Below are 15,703 nucleotides of genomic sequence, written 5' to 3' on the forward strand. Positions count from 1 at the left end.
AATAATTACTAACTAACCCCCGCTATGGAAACTTTAACAATTAACAACCAACTATTTCACTTTTAATCCCCCCGTTTTAGATTTTTGAAAGCGGATTTCCAAGGACTCTCCGTTGAGGTTAAACTCCGTTGGAAGATAAACTCTTCTCCCAGTCTTCCGACGGCGAACGTTCCCCGGAACCGGCAGATATACACGGATATAATGTTTAATATTTTAATAGACAGAACGGGAGTCCGGTTCACAAGAGAGATCGCAAGCTTATTAAACTTGACAGCCCACTCAAGTCGTTACCTGGGGGCAAACTCCTCAGCCTCATCTCCTGCATATATTACCCAATTGTGCTCTCGAAGCGGCTTAACCCTCTGCTTGCCGCGGCTATCCTCGCGGTCGGCTCAGCAAGAAAGGAATGGCTGCGAAGACATGAAATTTCTTATTCCGGGGTCTTCATTTCTTCAAGCTGTGAATAGTTCCGCGTTAAATATCGGCGCTGATTGCTTTTAGGGGAGATGAACGAGAGACGATGGTTCGTGCCAATGTTTGCGAGAGAGAAGCTTTAAAAGCCAGACATGGAGAAGAAATCAAGACCCATTAGTTAGGATATTAATGGAATAATGAGGATATATAATGATGATGATGTGGATTATACCCGGGTTGATGTTTTATTTGGGGTATGGATGGGCGCCTCGTTGAGAATACTGAAGACGCGGCTCTGAGCTCTTTATATCTAGCGACAGATTACTTTGTAGGTACATGCCTATGGTCCACCACCTTCAAGGGGTCCTGAGCCCACTGGATAATTTGGGGGATAGTGTCGAATGCTGTAGGTTAGCAATCCCCTAAACGCTTCCATCTTAACCCATTATCGCGTACCAACCACATGCCCCGATATATGACATCATATCCTCCCACGTTCCGCAAGTAAGTCCATCGCAGACTTCATGGGTTCACTATACGTGGCCCCCTCTCTGTACCTAACCAAAAGGGAGTAAGATCTAAAAGACACGAGACGTAACCTCATGCTTTAAAATAGTTTAAAGGCGTTATACAGCTCCATCCGGAGCACTGCAGGTGCTTTAAGTACGAGATCCTAGAAGAAGAGTCACAAGGTATGCCCTGAACTAAAGAAAACCATGGGAAAAAGTAGAGGGAATAGTAGGGAGTCTCTTGTTACAGAAGGGGTTGTTGATGCATGGCGCAGTCTTTCAGCAGAGGAGGGGAATGGGAAAAAAAGAGTATCTTCACACTGAGCACAATTAACAAAAGAAAAACAGATTCTGTGCTTTGAATACCGGTGATGTGTAATCTTCAAACGCATGTCAATCAAAACCCATGGATGATATTCACACAGATCTATTCTGGGGCTAATTATTGCAATCAGCAAGAACAATACATCAGTCGCTATGGCGATAGCACCAGTTTTTACCACTATGCACTAGCTTTTTTCTTTTAATATCTTGCAAGCATAGTGTCCCAAGGCCACGGAAAAGCCGCTACATTATTAAAAAGAAAGAAATCTAGATTTTGTTCCCCGTTATTATTTACATCTCCATCTTTAACCCCATTCTGCCAGCGCAATCAGGAAATTATTGTTGCCCGCTCTATTACTGTTTTTCTTTTTTGCCTCCAGCTAGCAAAGTGAATTAAAAAATACTCAGCGAACGGCTCATGTGATTCCCGCCAAGACGAGAGACTGCTTTAATATTATAAAGCGAATCCCCCCTAGGACTCCGTCCGCTCTCAAAACATAAGCCGTTTGGGTCTTTTTTATTCTTATTATTTTTTTTATTTTTATTTTTTGTAAATTGCAAGATTTAGAATTTTATCACCAAATAAAAGCGCCGAGCGTGACTGTAAATCACATCATGCACGTAAGCCGTTTCACAAAAAGCTAGATTATAAAGAAGCCTCTGCTATTATACTAAAATTTAAAAAAAATAAATAAAAAAACACTATAGAACACGGAAGGGAAAAAAAAGGGACATATATCTTAAATGTGGGCAATTTTTGTAACAGATGCTCCATTGCGTTCGGCAATCCCGCTGGCCGTGCCTCGTTTATAACGGACGCCACGTTTTAACTTCGTAAACGCGTCTCATCAATTTTTTAATTTGGCTAAAATAAAATTACATTTAAGAGAAACACAGAACTTGTTCTTGATGCTGGTGATAAAATATACATCCCATTATGGGAGCTCTAGCCATAGAGTGTTAAATCACTGAGACTTACACATTTATTGAGTTTCTTACAAAGAGGAATTGAAGATCGGGACAGTGCGCACGTACTAATACCTCAGCATTTCAACTCGACTCAACCGAGAGAGCGTTATTAATCACCAAACAACTCCCAGGTTCCACAAAATGTTTCTAATGGGAACTCAACTCAGAAATGGATTTCTGCAGAAATATTATGTTTTCCTAAAAGCTGGAAAACTCTTAGACATTTTGAACAGATATTTTGTTTCTCCAACTATAGAGTTGTCCTCTCCAGGTGACCTTTAAACTTTAAATACCCCAAGACACAAATGACCATATCAACACTATATCGACCCCTATGCCAGGGCCAATTTAACAGATGCCACCCAGAATCTGCCCATGACTACTGGGTCTCAGAGGAAAATGATGTCTTCTCCAGGCACTGGACGGCCAACAGATCTCTGCTCTCTACCCTTTGCGTATCCTGATCCAACTTCTTTACTCTAAGATCTCACTGACTTTCCAAACCCTTCTCATTTTGATCAAGACCCATTCCATGTACCCCAATATAAACATCAATGTGGCTTATCGCTACGACTGTCGTCACACGTGGTCACTAGTGTCTACGTCTAAAGCGTTGTGGGTAAAGTAAGTCCTCCATCTTGTCGATCCATCAGTATCTCAGATGTTCTGTTTCAAAATTTCCTTGTAATTACAAAGCGGAGTCTACGATAAGTTGGAAACCAGTCGGACACAAATGGATCCGTAATGAGCCTCCTACGCAGTCCCTTTTAGTGATCGCGTGTGCGTTCAGCGTGCCGTCTGGTAAATGTGTTTTCGTCAGCCATACCTGGGAACGTTCTGTAAAGGCTCTAGAAATCAAAGCCGATTACCAGAACTCCAGGTTACTGGAAATGGAATGGAAAGACAAGGGAGCGGCATTGGACCATGTCCAGGTCCCAAAATATAAGGTTCAGGAGTGAAAGGGGTCCAGGGGCCAGCTCTGGGAAGAAGATCCCTGGTATGCCCATGAAAATGGACAATTTTACCTCTAGGATGAGCCACCCAGACCATCTGTAGTCAGACAGATGTATAAGTCCTTCGATACCATCTGTACCATGTAACACTCGGCTATTGTTACTGTATCTATTAAAACCTGATTAGATAAATGGATATAGCTACATCAGCCCAAGAGAAAATCGAGTCTTTAGTTAAAGCTGATGCGTTTTACTCGAAAAATAAGGTTTCAGGACCTCGGAGGTCTCGTCTTCAGATGGAATCAGACAACCTGACAGAATCCGTGCAAATCAGTTAGGATCATTAGGGGACACGGTGTTGTGCGCCGCATAAAGAGCCCCCGTACTTTTTAACGCTTCCTACAATCCCTGCTGTCTCCGAGAGCCCCGGTGACAGAGGCTTTATGTGAATGTGTAGGAGATTTAATTAAAATAACAATGGCTCACAGCCGTCGTGTCTTTTAATGGAAATGTTAATGCATGAGGTGTTGGGATGGAGAGAGAACGGGAGGGCAGGGGAGAAATCTGCCGGCAAGTCAGGGCTGGGGAGGCGGATACGTTAACCCTTCTAGTGCCTGAAGGGTAGGGTAGATAACAACATGCGGACCACCCTCCTCGCTCTCAAAAGGCTCAATGCCACTCGCAAAGGAGAAAACTTGGAAATCATTACCATCATAAACACATTAATGTATATGTAAGTAATGTATATATGAAAGCTGCGTGGTCCCTTTAAATGCCCCTGGATATGCATTTGCCCCCCACCTGCACCCCAGCTATTCTGCACGGAGGAGATCTATCCGGCTGAGAACATCTCCATGAAAGCGATATACTCAGCTCGTCAACACCACCTGTGAATGTTGTAGCCGGGGGTCTATCCGGACCTCTAAGAAAACACACAGAAAGCCCCCCCGATTGTTTTCAATGGAGCTTTCCTTCCACTGATTGGCAGACCATGGACGAGGAGGGCAGCTGCAGCAACAGGGCTGTAGCTTCTAGGTCAGGTGTTTTATTTTTTTCCGTTTGAAAAATGCAGACACAGAGCGCCCGCAGATTGCTTTAATATGCATTCTCCTTTCATGGGAATGTCAGGGACATTAAACATTCTTAAAAAAAATGTATAAAAAAAACCCAAAGAATAAACGTTTATTGCCTATTGCTGACCTCGGTAAATACCCATAAAGTGACCACAAGCCTTCATGTCTACAAGCAGGTTTATATTTTCTCTCTCTCTCTCTCTCTCTCTCTCAATATATATATATATATAAATATATAATTATAGTTAAATATATATACACACAAACACTTAAGGGTAAGGAAATCCACCCTTACTTCACACCCCACCAGACCATGGAGTTACGACCTTTCATAGAGATTATTCCTCGGCTGCCTCTTTATTGAACATTCGCCATGGACTGTGACTTTGAAGCGATGATCGGAACGTTCATGCAGAAATATATTTGTTATTACTATATGAATGGCCCAGAATCAGCCACACATGCTGTTATGAGAAATCATTTAATGGCCCTTTAAATAATAAAAAAAAAATCTAATACAGGTTTTTGGTACGATGTGGTTTTCAGGATTATAATTTCTTCAGCTTTACATTTATTGTATTTCTGATGGTTCATTTTTATATACATACAACTGCGATACGAATAATACAAACTGATGCGGGCTTATGTGTCTCTTTTTGTAGACGGCAGAAAATTACTTTTTAGTTCTAAGGGGACATCATACGTTTTGCATCATAGCGAAGTGTTAAAAGAATCTGATGTGAATTATGACATTTTTACTAAATAAATGAAACACCTATAGGGCGTCTGACAAGTAAAGCACTGGAAGGCTGATCGCCTACAAACAGTCTTGGGTTTTTTCAGCAATATAGGGAGAGTCCCACTTTTACTGCGAGCAAAAACCAACACCTTTCAGGTGCCCCTCTTTCCTCCCACTGGTGCCCCTCTTTCCTCCCACTGGTGCCCCTCCCCCCCCCACTGGTGCACCTCTTTTCCTCCCACTGGTGCACCTCTTTTCCTCCCACTGGTGCCCCTCTTTTCCTCCCACTGGTGCCCCTCCTCTTTCCCCCACTGGTGCCCCTCCTCTTTCCCCCACTGGTGCCCCTCTTTCCTCCCACTGGTGCCCCTCCTCTTTCCCCCACTGGTGCCCCTCTTTCTTAGGTGCTTGGAATGCTTGTTGAGTGTGAGTGTACCGCAGGGTTCTATAGCCCTAAAAGTCACAACAATGTGTATAGAAAACAGCAGATCTCAGGGACCTTCTTCTGAAAAGATGGCTGAGCTGACCATGCAATATGAATTGGTATCAGGGAAAATCGGGTACAAAAAACAGAGATAGGGCCACATGGAGTGGAACAAGGACCAGGTACAAAACGATGAACCAGACACCCCGCAAAAGGTTTTGCATTGATCAGTGATTTGGTTTTCACAGCCACTGATGTGGTTACCGATAGTAAAACATGAAGAAACTGTTTGGAGGTTCTAACGCGTCTACTCCTCACAACTCACCTAAAAAACCTCCAATGTCAGAAACATGCCTGGGCAGAACCTACTCCGATGAAGAAAGAAGGGTATTGTACTGAGGGAGGTAGACGGATGTGCCGGGAATCCCCTGGTCTGCCGGCGGAATGTGGAATCTCGAAACCGCCAGCTAGAGGCTCAAACTGAAATGTAAGGAGAGCGTCTGAATGTCAACGTCTATCCAGGTTTTTCAGCTTGGGAAGTACATTTGGTTGCTGAAGGTTCCTTCTCACTAGAAATGACAATTTCAGCTTCGCGTAGACCTAACCTAGAACCCTTCAGTGTTCTAAGATTTAACACCTTTAATCATTTACCCAGGAATCAGGGGTTCTTGGCTTTTCATTATTTTCATAACTATCCAACTATCAATGGAGACACTTATGTTTTGACATATTACATACGTAAAATGACCCAAAATAGGTTTCCAGAAGCAGACAGCTTTTTCAATTATCAGACTACATCAAAAGCAAGCGTAAGGAAGAAACCAGTAATACTTGTTCGTGACAGATCTGTCAACATTTACTAAACCATCCACCTGCACGCACTTTCAAAACAACGTAATCGCCCAAGCGTCTGCCCACCGTAGACTTTGGGTTTTTTGGGTTCTTTTGTACCAAATCTTCAATTGACAATTTCCAAACTAAGTCATCATCCATCAAAATGAACGACTGCTGAAGAGACACAGCGGCGTTCACATCAAACCACAGCCTACAATGTACCCCGGAGCTTGAGAATTGCCGATTTGGACCTTGAAGGAGCTTCCAAGGACACGGAATGGATGTAGAATATGGATTTTATCTCATCTTACAAGACAAACACCTCAGTGGGCAATAAAATCCCTAACAGACGAGGCGAGTCATTCTAACCCATCTGATCCAGATGACACCATTTAGGAGAGGAGATGGAAAGAAGAAAAAAACAGATTCGAAGGACGACGACACAAACAATCAACATCAGCGGAAACAAGAATAACGAGAGGGGAACAATTTCAAGAGCTTCACTTTATGAGATATTCTAACTGACACTTCTGAAAATGCTCAGACGCCTATAAAGACACAAAAAAGCAACAATACGAACTAAGGAATTATCTAGAGAAGCCAAAATGTAACAAAAATATATACAATAAAAGAGTTCACTAATAATTAGGGATCGGACAATAAAAAACATTATTTGTTACTGTGTAACAGAATTACGTTCCGGGGGATCCATTCATTCGCGTGACCGATATGGGTAATATAAATAATAATAAAAATAAATAAATAAAATAATATTAAAATAATATTAAATAATATTAAATATTAAACACCCCAAAAACAGATAACATTATCGGCCGGGTGAGAATCCTCTGCTTCACAAAACATAAAAATCAGAAGCGAATGCCTAGAATTCTACTTTTAAATACAAAATATTTTATTATTTTATTATTTTTGTGGGGAAAAAAAGATATAAATTTAACCCACTAACATATCTTTGTTGCAGCATTTGATCCAACTTGTAGCTATAGACTGGGAAAATAATTTGTTCTCCTTGGAGCAGCTATCTATCTGCATGGGTGCCGGGGTCTGTATTCAGTAGCGCGCATGCACACGCTTCCACCAGGGGAACGCATTAACGGCACTTCCTGCGCAATTGTGCTTTTTAAATCTTACCGACAAAATATAAAGTACGTCTGTTTACTTTATGCCGCAAAAGAAGAGATGACAGACGCCAGGCGAAGAGACGCGAGGAAACGAGCCAGTTACAGAGCGATTGTCAATTTTATGATAATTCCAAGAGAACGCTGTCACTTCTGCACGGCTCCGACGCCGAAAACATCCCGTATAAAAAATGCACATAATTTATGGGGAATGATTGCTAATTTTCATGTTATAAATCTGTGGTAATGAATAAACAAACCCGGCCTCCTTTTCGATTTCTGGATCATTCATAAGAGATCTAATCTAGATCACATAGAATCAGCCGGCAGATCGGCCCCATTCGGCCCCCGTCTCTCCTGCTGTAAAGATGAGAGAAGAACAAAAAGAGAAAAGAGAAAAAGCGGAGCTGCAGAAAAGGAGACGGTGACTCTGAAGATGTCAGCAGAGAAGGTAGGGAGATAGCGTGAGAATGAGAGAGCAAGTAAGAGCAATAGTGTAAGAATGAGTAAGAGTGTGAGGGAATAAATACTGTTTTACCCTTCTACTAATGTGTATTTTCTTAAAAAAAAAATTGCATTTTCTCTGAAATGGCCCCAAATTATAAGGGTGCGGCCTATAATCAGGATAATATGGCATGGTCCCTTTTGGCGGTGTCCCTGGATGTCCCGATGAACGGGGGGGGGCGATTCTGCAGAATCATTCGCTTAATGTTATTAGACGCAGCGTATGCCTCGTTCCAAAATCTTGCAAGAATCACGTGATTATCACACGGCATATGGCACGGATCGAAAAGTGGGACAGCTGGCTTGAATTCACAGGCAAACACGTTAACTTATTAGCCAAGAATCTTTCAGCTTATGTACATTTTTTTTTATTTATTTTTTTTATAATCGCTGATTTATTTTAATGGATGATTGACAGAATAATTTAAAAAATAAATAAATAAAACTTTTGCCCCGCCATAAAAAATAACAATAATTAAAAATACAAAATGCAGATGAAAAGATAAAGCCCAGAAAACTTTCTACATTCTATAAAAAAAAGTCCAATTAAAGTTTGAATTTTGGGCCAATAAACTAAAAATAACTCCAAATAAAAAACAAGTAGTGTAGAATTTTTTACCCGCTGTAAAGACGCAAACCCTAATCAGTCGTTGGTCTCGTCTTAGATCCAGGTGCCATATGCCCCACTGGATTACACTCTACCACTTTTGCTGGGAAGCTGTTCTGTGTATCTACCACTCTCTAAGTAAAGTAAAATACATTTGAACTTTTATAAATCAGAGGTTTCTGGTAAACCCGATAAAGACTTGATGTCTCTTTACTCCCTCTGATCGCTTCTTAAGGCGATTCCGACAATCTGTTTGTGGCATCCGTCACCATAGCAACGGCAAACCCTAAGCAAACAAACGGAATTGCTTAAATGAAATAATAATAGAATAATTCCGACCCGCCTATAAATTAAGATCCCTGCCTATTTCTTAAACAGCGCTGACGGTGATTAGAGGCAGTTTGGCAACGATTCCGCGAGCCAGGCCAACGCCGGGACCTTAGAAAGATCGTTGGAGCAAACGGCTTCTTAACGTAACGTAAACAACCTCAACGTTCCGCTCAAACACAAGACCCCGGAGGGTCCGATTTAACGTTATATGACATCATTCTAGGAGATGCCACCGTGGGTGCCGCTGGTGAATAAGAGGTGGAACGGCATTAAGGTCCCACCTTTGGCAGGGGCAAGAGGGGCTCCATTCCCCGGTGCCATTGCTTAGTGCCCTCCCTGGTGATGTGGAGGGCTGAGGTATGATGTCATATCCCGACCCTAACTCTTCCCTCGGACCTGCAGAGACCCCAAACGCTCTAGGTAACCCCCCCCCCGTGAAGGCAAAAGAGCCCCCCCCCGGCTATTCTTCCTACCCGAGCCCTCCGCAGACCCTAAGGGCAGCCCTGGCAAATCTACAGAATATAAGAGCTCAGGCGCCAGGGACGTCGCCACCATCATGGACCTTCCTAGACCCACAGGTGGATAAACACAAAAGGTTCACTCAACAAGACCAAAGGCAATAAAGAACACCTGATCACAAGCAGCCGACGACCGCGCCGTTCACAGACGGGAAGCCCATCGTATGGTGAGGGGACACAACGCGTTCTGGAAGCTTCACTGGGAAACGGGGGACGGAGAAATGAAAACATAGCGAAAGAGATTAAATACACGGAGACAGAGACGGGGGGACGGAGACGGACAGGTCTATGAGGGGCTCTACTGATTGAGGTTCAGGGGGTGACCCGAGTTATAGCGATAACACCCCGAAAACACTCAAAAATACTCAAAACACTCAAAAACGATGTAAAAAATTCAAGTGGCCGTGGAGCTGCGAGACATGCGGACAACGAGACTGTCGAGGTCCGTCTTCTGTCACTTTGTAGTCACGTCTCGCCGTGAAGTTCGGGGGGTAGTAATGTAGTTCGGAGTGAATCTGCCTCCTCCTGGGGTTCATTTTTTTTTGCAGAGTTGAATTATCGTGAGAAGGCTTTACAGCCGTCTGTAAGTGAGCACTCGAGCCGACTTGAGTCGAGGTGACCTGAAGTGGGATCCGTCTGCCGGCCGAGTCAATGAATCCGGCCCGAGCGAGACACCAAAATATATACGAGACCCCCGAGAGACAGATGTATACAGAGGGGGAAAGAGACTGGAGGCGGAGGGGGCATGACACCCCCGAGACCATAGAATGATAAATAAACCGACATGATCCACAAATAAACAATAACACATTTATCTGTCACACAATTACCCCACAGTCACCCACTCGTGACAAACCAGGAGCCAGAGACAAAGTATCACCCAGACAGGGGCAGGCGGGGGCTGACGGGCTGTGGGGGTGGGGGCTGACGGGCTGTGGGGGTGGGGGCTGAGACCCCCCAAGTACCCCGCACTTTAAATATGTTTGTATTCCGGGAGAGGGTCTGTCCGCCCTCTGCAGGGAGGGGCTACCGGGCCCTCGTCGCCTGGAGCACGTGACCAGACAGAAGCATCAAGCGGGGGCAACAGATGGGGGACGTGGGGTAACACGGCACTTACCCACGGAGCCCACGAGCAGGTACAGGAGCCACATGTCCCGGAGTAGGGCGCGGGCCAGGCCCCTAGCTGGGTGCAGGTGGGGAGCCGGGCCCCTGGCGGGGTTCAGGGGAGAAGCCGCGTCCATTCAGCGCAGCCGCCGGGGACTCATTCCTGCAGCCGGGGACTGAGCGTGTGACACGGGCTGAGAGGCTGCGGAGCATGCGCAGAACAGACGGCCTGTACAGACACAGAGCAGTGAGAGCACGCATACACGGCCTGCATACACTGCACATACATACACACTGCATGCACACTGCATGCACACTGCATGCACACAACACACACTGCATGCACACAACACACACACTGCATGCACAACACACACACTGCATGCACAACACACACACTGCATGCACAACACACACACTGCATGCACAACACACACACTGCATGCACAACACACACACTGCATGCACACAACACACACTGCATGCACACAACACACACTGCATGCACACAACACACAATCTGCATGCACACAACACACAATCTGCATGCACACAACACACAATCTGCATGCACACAACACACAATCTGCATGCACACAACACACACACTGCATGCACACAACACACACACTGCACAAAGACACACTGCATGCACACAAAACACAGACTGCATGCTCAACACACACACACTGCATACACACAACACACACATTGCACATACACAAACACTGCATGCACAACACACAGTATACATTACATACTGCATACACACACACACACACAGCACATAAACACACAGATAAACACACTGCATACACAACACACACTGTATACACAGACACCGCACATACTGGCACTGAACACTCATACACAACACACAATCACACTGTATACACAGACACTGAACATACAAACATGTCCTGCACATGCACAACACACCGTATACATTACATACTGCATATACGGACACTGCACTTAAAACACACGGATAAACACACTGAACATACAGACACTGCATACATACACAAGCAACACACACTGAACGCACAGACACACACATTCTGCCCCCCCTGCGAGTTTCCACCTGCTTTATGCGGTAACGCTCAGCTTTACTGCGCACACTGCATTCACAAAGGCACTACACACACGCACACACTGACACTACATACACCGTTTGGTGTGTATTTTGAATGCCCCTTTTATGATAAGTTATTATTAATCTCATAAACACTGCAGACCTTCGTTAAAATATTTAATAAATCGGATTAATATCCGGCTGCCGTGCCGTGTGTCTCGGAGCCGTCTTACAAGTCCTTTCACATACTTTGTTATTGGGATGAAGAAGTGGACGCGCATGCCTGACTTTTGGACACGCTCCAGCAGTTCTTTGTAAATACACATACGTGAGCAAAGAATCTCCAGTACAGACTCCAGTGCTTTCAGTTATAAATCCCTTCCCATGCGTCATATGTTCTGTCTCGGAACAGCACACGCTACATATGTTGTGGCAATTAGCGTACAGCCTTTTGCCTAATTCTGTGAGATATTCCACCAACGAATGCAAAAGTATCAGCAGCGTTCACACATCTTTATTTTACACACCGGTGTTCCAAGTTTGGGGGTCACTCAGCTGTTGCCATGGAAAACAAGGACATTTCTGCCTGTAACATAATTTTCTAGCCATCAATTAACCATCATTGGAACACAGGAGTGATGGGAGTGATAAAGGCCCATTGGAACACAGGAGTGATGGGAGTGATAAAGGGCCATTGGAACACAGGAGTGATGGGAGTGATAAAGGGCCATTGGAGCACAGGAGTGATGGGAGTGATAAAGGGCCATTGGAACACAGGAGCGATGGGAGTGATAAAGGGCCATTGGAACACAGGAGTGATGGGAGTGATAAAGGGCCATTGGAACACAGGAGCGATGGGAGTGATAAAGGGCCCTTGGAACACAGGAGCGGTGGGACGCCTATGAAAAGATTCCATTAAAAATCAGCTGTTTCCAGCTACCATGGCCATTTACAACATTAACCCCGTCTGCACTGGATTTCTAATCAGTTTCATGTTGTTTTAACTGACAAACTTTGGTTTTCTTTCATAAACAGGGAAATTTCTAAGTGACCCCAAACTTTTGAAAGGTAACGTATGTGCAGCTTCCTCCGTGGTCCGTGTGCCAAGATGTGACATCATGTGCTCTCCGACATGTTGACCAGGCCACCGCCACACTATGGTGGCTGTTGAGGTGGCCCAAATGACAGCTCAGGCCCTACTTTAAAGATGGCCTTGATTTAGTTACATTGAAACAACATAGTTGCAGGCAGTTCAGGATTTGGAAGCTTTGTCCACTGGGCAGAAAGATCGTGGAATCGCTAGATCCAGTGTTCTCATCACACTTCTAGGACAACCATTTTGGAGACGTTTCTGGAAGCTCCTCCATAAGTCTTCTTGAAGCTGGTGATCTAGATAGTAGGAGACCTTAATGATCAAAGTAAACAATCATCAACCATAAACCAAGCCTATAAAACCTGCAATTCTAGGTGTGACTAGCAGAAACTGAACAAGCGCTTAGTGATTATAACATAATTTTACGCACAACAGCTTCTTACTAAAACGTTACATTGTTTCCAAGATGACTACGTTCCATTAGAACTGTTTGTATGAAGATACAAGCGATTTTGTCACAGAAACGATGACCTCTTCCCCATCTCAGGTTTATTTCTCCTAAAGTTCCGTGTCAGCGGTTTCCCGATATCTAATGGAGCGGAAACGCAGGACAAATCACTAGCTACACGTCTTGGCTTCGCTCGCAACGGTTGCGTAAAAGCAATCAAGGAAAGTTGTTTGCGAGAAAGTGAAAGGATGCTCGCGGGATCGATAAACGGCCAGCGCCATGAATCCACGTCCGCGCGTTACACCGGAGACTGTAGCTTCTAGAGGCCATTAGCCACAAATATCTAACCAATAAATCCTGCGCGGCCCGAGTAACTTGTCACGTGTCAATAGATCTACTACTGCGGAAGTGACCGGAGTCCGGGGATGAGACACACTCCAACCTTATTGGGGTTCTCCATCGAGAAGCCCGGGTCAGAAACTTTTCTTTATTACAAAACACTACAGTGGAACATTGTGACGTCTTTTTGGGCTAATACCCAGTTCTTTGTGGGTTTAAAAAACAGAATTTGTACATTTTGAGCTTGGTGACTTACATAGAAGCATATGACTCTATAGCAGGTGCAAAACATTCCATTTTTCTGGCCATAGAGGCCTCAAACCGCATTCGTTCCTCTGTCTTGTCTTCAGAAACCTTATTCGTATACCATGTATGTTTAACTGGATTAACCTCTACCACTTACGCCGGGAGGCTGTTCCATTTATCTGCAACGTCTCAGCAACATCCCAAAACTCTCATCTAAGCCTCTGACCGAGATCTCTTGTTCTAACGTGGTCACCTTGTCTTGTTCCACGTTGGGCATAGGTAAGGAAAAGTCATGCATTAGCACAGGGGCGTCCTATGTTCGGCCCTCCAGCTGCTGCAGGACTACATCTCCCATAATGCTCTTTTAGCTAAGGGGCTGGCTGAGGAGCATGGGAGATGTAGTCCTTCAGCAGCCGGAGGGCCGCACGTTGGACGCTTCTGCATTAGCATTCAATTTCCCAGGTAGACCAGCGAAACCCCCCAAAGTAGGTTTGATAAATGAATTTAGTTCTAGTAAAAGCTAGAATGGCCAGAATTCCCTCTTAAGCCCTTACAATATAAAGAATTTATCGACTTCTTAGAATTCCGTCCATCGATTCTGTCGATAAATATACGGGAACGTTTCCTTCTATATTGGTGAATGTGAAAACATTTGTTTTTCGCATTGCTACGGTTTCTACCTAATCCACAGTTTGAAATTTATAATAGAATCGAGAGCAGGAGAGGAATTTCCGCTGGCGGGTTTGTAGCAATGTTTGTTTCTTTCGGGAACGTTAACTATGCATTTAATCCGCGGGAGTCCAGGACATCTCTCCGGGACGTGGGAAAGGCACAAGGACGGAGCGCTCTCGGGTAGCTTTTATTTCCGGCGCTCTTCGCTCTGTGTCGGGAAAGGTATGAAGGTATCTGTGTGCCCACGCAGACCTTGGCGATCCGTCTGGCAGAGAAAGCTGGGCCGTTGCCCGCGGGAATTACAATGTCAAAGGAGGAAAGAGTCTGAGTGTCTGTTTCATCTAATGATAGCACTGATGTAAATCCAGCGGCGAGTCAAGGACAGGCAGATTAAATTACCTTTGGCGTGGATCTGTCTCCTTCCTCTCTGCCTTTCTATCTGTACGGCAACACTGCCTGCTGCGCTGCATCAACTTCAGATCTGCCAAGATAAAAAGTAAAGAGTCTTGTAGATGTTTGAGACGTTTCAGGCACCATATTAATGTTTTCTGTGCTTATTGGGAAGGTGGCCTCCTTGTATCACTCGTCAGCACCTCTAGGTCTCGCTCCTCAGGACAGCGGTGTAAGGTCGCTTCTTATGCTCTGACGGGTCTTTGGCGCGTCCCACATTGTTTATGCGCATCTTCTCCCCATGCGCGGGTCGTCATGTCTGGCATCTTTTTTTACGGACACCACGTTTTGCATCTAAGCGCCTTTCTTAAGCCAGTGTAGTGAGCCTTTGGAGTGATCAGTGGAGTACGGTTATTCTAGTATTAATTTATCTCTTGCTTTGTAAATACTTCACCTGCCCCACCATACTACCAGTCTTTTGGACTTCAATTTAGGTTTGTCCTGAGCTTCATCTTTCCAAGAGAAGATTCTAGGTCCTGACAGTCCCAGTACCTAGAGACTCAACTGGAACACGAAAGACATAGGTAGAACGCGTAGGCTTCCAGCAGTCATCGCTGACCTGGGGTCCAGTCGCTGACCAAGCATCGTAACAGAGCACTAATGATTGTCGTTGGGGAATTTCCCAAATCCACACAGTGTTTAGTAAGTGTAATGGTTGGCTGAATCCGTAGATTATTATTTTTCGCCTTAAATACCGTAATACATTTTTAGGCGCCAATACAATGGGCTGTATGGAGAGTTTCCTTGCATCGCATTCCTACATTTAGCATGCTTATTACACAGTATTTATTATACCCAAGATTTTACAGGACTTCCCTTTCTCGGCTATCGATAAAAGCAAGTTATCCTTTATTATTTACAGTTAACAGCTAGACTCAATGTGTTTTCCAATGGAATAATACAAGTGGGTAATGGGGGGCTGTGATAACCGGGGAATGAAGT

At 44.5% G+C, this 15,703-nt stretch overlaps 1 protein-coding gene across 2 annotated transcripts in view; it reads right to left on the minus strand.

The window, feature by feature from the left end:
- LDLRAD3 (low density lipoprotein receptor class A domain containing 3) overlaps positions 1-10,658 on the minus strand; it is a 49,856-nt gene extending 39,198 nt beyond the window's left edge. For both annotated transcript variants that reach the window (XM_053449597.1, XM_053449596.1), the window contains exon 1: positions 10,452-10,658. In XM_053449597.1, the coding sequence (XP_053305572.1) occupies positions 10,452-10,575 (124 nt within the window). In that variant the 5' untranslated portion in view covers positions 10,576-10,658. The remainder of the gene's footprint in view (positions 1-10,451) is intronic.
- Positions 10,659-15,703: the final 5,045 nt, after the last annotated feature.

The sequence above is a fragment of the Spea bombifrons genome, chromosome 10 (assembly GCF_027358695.1).
Source record: "Spea bombifrons isolate aSpeBom1 chromosome 10, aSpeBom1.2.pri, whole genome shotgun sequence".
Classification (NCBI taxonomy): domain Eukaryota; kingdom Metazoa; phylum Chordata; class Amphibia; order Anura; family Pelobatidae; genus Spea; species Spea bombifrons.